Below are 7,187 nucleotides of genomic sequence, written 5' to 3'. Positions count from 1 at the left end.
GTTCTTCTGTGAAGGGGCAGGTGGGCTCAAATGGGGTGGTGGGATGGGGGGAAGGGAGTGCCCCTTCTGGGTGTTGTGTGTATTTAATTAAGAAGGAAAAGTGGCAATGACATGGTAGACTGTGTATTGGATATGAGATGGCCTCAATGTGTCTTTCTGAAATCCTGGCTTGATAGGTGACTCCTGCCTTTGGAAACCCATAAGCCAGTGATGAGGATTTGCATGAAAGCCGTGATAGATATTCTGTGTTCTAAATCAAAAATCAAAAAATCAAAAGTCACTTGCACGACTATTGCTTTCCATGCAGAACCAGATACACACTGTAGAACACACTGACTATAATGCAGGCTATTATGCAATATCTGCATTAGTTCCACCGAGCTGTGAGTATGCTAATAGATTTCAGTCAGACATCAGTTAACATTTTGGTAATATTCACATAGTTTGTGTTAGCCAAGGTGCAGTTGGCTGTTTTCAAGTTTTCCTCTCTAAAGTCCTCATTACTATTGTTTACCCCCTCCTGGATCTCCATGTAATCAGACTTACTAATGGTAGAGGCACTTCTACTTTTCTTTAGGTCAGGGGAGGATGGGATCTTTGGACAGCTTGTCACTTGCAAGTACTGGGCCTGCTCCTCTCCCTCTGTCTCCCGGTGGTAGAAGTAGTTGAAATTGGATACAATGACAGGAACCGGTAAGGCAATGGTTAACACACCTGCAATAGCACACAGGGAACCCACTATTTTTCCCCCAATGGTAGTTGGAACCATATCTCCATAGCCTACAGTTGTCATGGAGACGACTGCCCACCAGAAGGCATCCGGGATGCTGGGGAACTGGGACTCTCGCTCATCAGCCTCTGCAAAATAGACAGCACTAGAGAACAGGATGACCCCAATGAAGAGGAAGAAAATCAGGAGGCCCAATTCTCTCATGCTGGCTTTGAGGGTCTGACCTAAGATCTGGAGACCTTTGGAGTGTCTGGACAACTTGAAAATCCTAAAGACTCTTACCAACCGGATGACGCGGAGGATGGCCAGTGACATGGCCTGCTGACCCTGCTGAGCGTCCTCTGGTTTCTCAGCCAGTTCCGTCCCCAGGGTGATGAAGTAGGGGATGATGGCCACAATGTCAATGATGTTCATGATGTTGGTGAAGAAGCCAGCTTTGCTGGGACAGGCAAAGAATCTCACCAAGAATTCAAAGGAGAACCAGATGATGCAGAGGGTCTCTACAATGAAAAAAGGGTCGGTGAAGGAAGTGGACTGCTGGTACCCGATGGTACTGTTAGAGTAGGTGTGGAAGGTCACCCCACCACCATGCATGTCTTCATTCTCATCCCGGAAGATGGGCAATGTTTCCAGACAGAAGCTGACGATGGAAATCAGAATCACCATGACAGATACAATAGCTATAATCCTGGCAGGCCCTGAGCTCTCTGGGTATTCAAAGAGAAGCCACACCTGTCTCTGAAACTCATTTTCAGGCAGAGGACGCTCTTCCTCCTTGATGTAGCCTTCATCTTCCCGAAACATCTCCATTGCTTCTTCTCCCAGCTCATAAAACCGAATTTCTTCAGAGAATATATCTAAGGGCACATTCACAGGTCGCCTCAATCGGCCTCCAGATTGGTAGTAGTACAAAATGGCATCAAAGCTAGGGCGGTTTCGATCAAAAAAGTACTCATTTCGGAGGGGGTCAAAGTACCTCATTCGCTTCTTTGGGTCCCCTAAGAGGGTCTCTGGAAACTGGGCTAAAGTCTTTAGCTGGGTCTCAAACCGCAGCCCTGAGATGTTGATCACCACCCTCTCACAGCACTCGTGGTCTGCCTCTGGGTCATAGGTGTCCTGTGGGTGCCCAGGGAGGGCTGCAGCCTCGTCTGCTGGGTCTCCGGTGGCCACTGTCATAATTGAGACTGAGAGAAGTGCCTTGTGCTACACCTTCCAGCTGCCTGGTGGCAAGGAGCTCAGGGTGCTGCTAACAGCCCCAGGAAGCACAGAAGCATTGGCCTGGGCTTTCTGGAGGAGAGCCCCACGAGCTCTCTGAGAACTGGAGAGACAGCCTCACTTAGCTGAAAGACAGAGGCAGTTAAGGACATGAGACCATTCAGCATTGGCAGCCCGAACTGGGTTGTCACTTTTTATCTCCTATCTCTTAGCCAAGTTGAGAAACATGACTACCAACCACCACCACCACAACAACAAAAAAGCAAAGTTCACTATCACCTTGTAATTTGTCTGGAGATCAGAGGGCAGCAGGTAGCAATCTCTCTAGGAAGCTGTAGGATGCCCTGCACTGGGGAAGGTGACTGGCACAGGCCCCTCTGTACCACACAGGAGCATAACCCTCTATCAGCATGTTAGAATATCACCAGTCCCTGGCACGGCACTAATGTTTCACAGACATGTGAACCCTGGGAGGTAGTCATGGTGTGGGATCCTGGGCCTGAGTCTTCCTCATTGTCCCCCACCCCAGTGATTCTGCCCTGGCTGTTATTAAATGATAGTTTGACTTACCTGGCCAGACAGGAACTTGAAGCTCTTCCTTGCAGAGATGATCAGGTGCTGCAGGAATCCTACATACAAATCCAGGCAGCTCAACTCCCCATCACATCTTCTCACTCGAGCTAGAAATAATGGTGAGTCATTCTGGGCAGGAGGGCAGACTCCAGGTCCTGGAGGTGAGCGCTAGGGCTGGGTTGGAGGGGTAATGGGGTGCCTGGCCAGGGGCATGCAGGGCTCGAGGATAGCCAAGAGTGGGTCTGGAGCTTTTGGAAGGAAGAAGGCAAGATGCAAAGCTCAGCAAAAGCTGGAGTCCTCCTGGCTGTCCTCAGGAGGTGTGACGTTGCCTGGAAAAAACAGCAGCAAGGTGGAACCAGGGCTTTGGAAAAGCTGGTGCCAAAATTTAGGAGGGTGCTGGCAGCTTCCCTCTCTGGAAGTGACAAGCCCCTTTGCCCACCTTCCATTCTGATGTCATGCCTGAGAACTAACCCTCAGCCTCCTAGCCTTTTCTGGGCAGGCTTCCTCTCAGCTTAAAGCACTTTTTCCCAGGGAACAAGTCTTCAGGCTGGGCTAGGCCTATCTCCTCCAGGGGCCTCCCTGGGATGATCCAGATCCCTAGTCCTCAGCTGCCATCAGGAGGGACTCTGGGTAAAGTACCCTCCTCTCCCTCCATGTAGGGACACAGCATCTCCCAAGGGGAGGGCTAGGCACACTGCAGCCTGACTTATAAGCTCTGATCCCAGCCGAGTCTTGGAAAAAGCAGCCTCCCTCCACCCCCATACACTTCTTCGGAGCTCATCTAGGTAGACCCCACACACAAGGTCGTCTGTGTTCCAAAGCTGGATAAACTTACTCTCCCTCCGGGGTCCCTGGGCCGCAGGCCTCCCTCTGAGCCGGATGGCATTTGAGCTGGGCAGGCACTCCACCAGTGATTTCTCCCCAAGAGAAAATCCCTCACATCTCCTCGGCAGGGAGCGCAGAACAAACGCCTAGCCTGCCTGGCTGCGAGGCAGCTTGGCAGCAGCGAAAGGGGGAGCCTGAAGGAAGCCGGCTTCCGGGCTGGCCCCCTGCCGACCCAATCCCTCCAGCCCCAGGGCGGGGAGGGGTCTGGCCCCTCTCCCCATGGCCCGGGCTCTATTCAGGATTGTGCCGGGCGCGCTCCCCGCTCTGGGTTCTGCGCTGAGAACCAGACCCTCCAACTGGCCGAGGCCGCTAGCGCCACCTTAACCCCCTCCTGGCCGGTGTGGTCAGCACCCGCTGCGGGCCGAGCTCAGCCAGGTTCTTCTGCCTCCGGGGTCCAGCCAAGGGACCACCTAGTTTCCATCTCCACCGGTAAACACTGGAGCCTGAACCCTGGGGGTGGGGAGTAGGCTGCTGCCCCAGATCTCAGCTGCCTGCTAAGCGCGGGGGCTCCGAACAGCCCACGGCCCCAGCGAAGGAGAAAAGCCCTTCTCTGCAGCAACACTGTTTTTCATTCCGTGCCGGAGAGGCGAATGCAGTTCACTCGTCCCAAGTGACTCGGGACTTACCAACCAGCTCTATTTACCAGACACGGTTATGCTGTCAGCTGCACTTCCCACCATCCACCAGCTCCTCTCTGTGCCCTACGCCCCGCACACCCTAGACGGTCCCAAGCCCATTCTGTGCACTCCTTTTCTGCAAAGTGCCAGCCCCCCTCGCCCACCCCTGCCTGGGACCCTTGGAGCAGAAGGCAGTGGTCCTCATAGGCTCGCCCGCCCGGGACTCAGCCCGAGCCCGCCCCGCTGCCGGCTGCGCTGCCAGGTGCCCCGCAGCTCCTCCGGGCGCTGCAGCTGGGCAGGGGAGGCAGCACGCGCAGCCCAACGCCCAACACCGATTTACCCTTCCAGATGGGCGCCTGGAGTCTCCATGTTCCTGGGGTACGGCCAGCGCCAGCAGAACCCCGGCAGCGGGCGGCGGCGGGGTGCGGGCGGCCAGCCGGGAGCCGGTTCTGCAGTCCCGCGGGCGGCGCGTACGGGGCGCCCGGCCGCCGCCCGCAGCCGCACCGCGCCACGCAGCGCCGCACCTGGCCCGACAGCGAACTCGAATTAAAGGGGCCGGCGGGGGCCAGAGCCTGCACCGCACAGCGCCCGCCGCCGCCGCTGCCGCCGAGATTGTCACCTACTTGGGTCCCTGGGCCTCGGCCCCCACCTCACGAAGAAAACATTGGCAGAGCCCAGCTTACTAACCAGGACCTTGGGGAGAGCTCAGCTGGGTGCTGCCCAGATCCAAGAGATGGAGGGGTGGCGGGGGAATTGAGGAGCGCTCTTGAGAGGCTACTGCCAATGTAAGGAAGTAGGCAAGGAGGAAATAATCAATAATGCCTATCCCAGGCCAGAGGAAAGAGGGATCCAGCCTCGTGGGAGATGTGTTGCTATTATTATGCTGCCAGATAGGACCTGCAGACCTCTTTGCTACCTCTCCAGCCGGCGCGCCCCTCCTCCAGCTGTTTCTCACCTCCCCATTACCCAGCAAAGACTCGGGTTCGTAGGGAAATGCAGCAAGTGCAGTCAGCAGTGGCAGAAACTTGGGCTGTGTTCGCCCCCACCAGGGAGAGCTGCAGGAACGGGCAGAATCGCAGGGCTGGTCCTCTTCACTCCCTCCCTGCAGGGGCCCAGGCAGGGAAGGCTGGAGGACACCTGCCCTTGGGAAGGGCCCTCCCAGAACTCATGAAGCCAGCTGGCTCACAGCTTCCTGGGGTGCACAGACAAAGTTGCCCTTTGATTCTGGGAGAATGTGTGTGGGAGACCTATCCTGCCCTCTGCTTAGACAGGGATTTCAGAAAGTCCAGGGTGGCTTTTGGGAGCCACATAAGAAGCTAGTTCTTTTAGACAGGCATACCAAATAGTGGTTCCTGGAGACTGCAGTAGATGTGGAACTCTGGATTCAGAGGGGCTGTAGCGTGGGAAAAGTGCTGCTGGACCCTACCTGCTGGGGCAAGCCTCCTATCTACGCCTGTACCTCATAAAAGAAGTCCTGAGAGCCTGTAAGGGCTGGGCTCCGAGAGATTCTGGCTTCATTTTGGAAGTCTATACAGTGTGGTTGAAGGCCCCCCTGGGGCCTACCCCGAGCTGCAGGGGGAGGTCTGGGAGGGCAGAGACCTCAGGGAGCTCTGAGGATGATGACTAGAAGGCAGGGCTGGTTTGGTTTAGGCTATCATTGAATCTAGGCTCTCATCGCCCAGTCAGAGCATGGCTTGGGTGTTTTAGAGGCAGCCAGACCCAGACTTAAATCTCTGCCAGTTACCAGGTAAATTTAATTCACTTCCCTGGGCATCAGTGCTCTCATCTGAAAAATCAGGGTATCTGTCAGGGTGTGGCAAAGGTTAAATTGTTAACTACAATTTAGGGTTTCTGTTACCAACAGAAACTTAGTGAATGATGGTTTCTCCACCTGGATTTCCTGTAAAACTCTCCTCATGGCCCCTAGCCTTTAGCTGAACTTCTGGCTATTTCTCTTTGTGTCCAGTTACCAGATCCATTCCCTCTGCTTCCCTGAATGCCCATCTCTTACTTTCCTTGAGGTCTCAGCTGATCCCATTCCTTCACCAAATTGTCTGTCACGACCCTGCCCTATATTCCAGAAGCTTCTCCTGGCCAGCACCTAGGGGTTGTTTCTCCTACTTGGCACACTGGGGTCTCATGTCAGCTGAAGTCCAACAGGCAGCTCCATTCGATCGTGTCTGTGTATTTTCTTGGCCCTTCTTTGTTAAAGCAGAAGATGTGGACAGAGAAGAGCCTTGAGGGAGAATTAATAATGGTTGTAATGGGCGGCACATGCTTATCATGTGTCAGACACTGTGCTAAGCACCTCTAACATTTAATCCTTGTATCTCTAGAAGATAGAGTCATACAAAAGGAAACCAAGGCAGGGAGAAGTGAAGTAACCTGCCCAAGGCCAATAAGTGGTCTCTTCAGGCCGTGAATCAGGTCTTGTGACTGCAGGACGTGTACCCTTCACCACCACCCACACTGTGAGGGTGGAATGAGCAGCTCTTGCATTTCATTTCCCTTTTTGGGATCTTCCCCTGACCTCTGTTACTATCTCTTGATTTGGCCTCAAGTATGTCATCCTCCGTCTCCCTCCTTTTCAAAGTCTGAGCTATGTATGAACAATAACAAAAAAGATGTTAACTAAAGAAGGAGGAAAAAGAAGGAACTGTAACTGTCGTTTAGGGGCTTTTCAGGGCTCCCACCCTGAAAATTATCTCGGTTGGTACTTTGGTTTGGCAATGCTGTGCAAGAGAAAAACTTTAGGTTCAATTCCCAGCACCAACTCTTGTAACTGTGTGAACTTGAACAAGTTGTTGAAACCTTTTGAGCTGTAGTTTCCCTATTTGCAGGCAGGAGAGTGAAGCTACTTCACAGGGTACTAAGGACTAAGTTATTAAGAGAGCACAGCCATCTGGCTTAACTGCTGGGTTAAGCTCATGTTTAATCACAGTGAGCTTGGCCACATAAGAGCAGTTAGAGTGTCCCTTGATTATTTCACTGCGGCAGAGTGAAAACCCCCAAAGACCCTTCCCTTCACCTTAGGTTAGGTTTCCCGCTTGAGTCAGGCCTTGCCTCCAGCAGAAGGAAGGGCTGTAGTGATTGCCACAGTGAGTGACCAGAGACTAGAGTCATTCAAAAGAAGTTTATGACTGTGTGTGCATCCATACCCACACTCA

General features: G+C 53.5%; 1 protein-coding gene across 1 annotated transcript; it reads right to left on the bottom strand.

Annotated features, from left to right (window-relative positions):
- Positions 1–277: 277 nt before the first annotated feature.
- KCNA2 (potassium voltage-gated channel subfamily A member 2) lies at positions 278–3,817 on the bottom strand. The gene is made up of 3 exons (XM_003784038.1): positions 3,354–3,817; positions 2,516–2,847; positions 278–2,070 (listed from the first exon to the last, which is right to left on the bottom strand). Exon 3 carries the CDS (start codon positions 1,904–1,906, stop codon positions 407–409), a length of 1,500 nt encoding a protein of 499 aa, XP_003784086.1. The 5' UTR covers positions 1,907–2,070; positions 2,516–2,847; positions 3,354–3,817; the 3' UTR covers positions 278–406.
- Positions 3,818–7,187: the final 3,370 nt, after the last annotated feature.

Source organism: Otolemur garnettii, unplaced genomic scaffold, assembly GCF_000181295.1.
Source record: "Otolemur garnettii isolate 467f Iridium unplaced genomic scaffold, OtoGar3 scaffold00010, whole genome shotgun sequence".
Classification (NCBI taxonomy): domain Eukaryota; kingdom Metazoa; phylum Chordata; class Mammalia; order Primates; family Galagidae; genus Otolemur; species Otolemur garnettii.
Note: the sequence above shows the minus strand (reverse complement) of the source record. Positions and strands in the feature narration are given on the sequence as shown.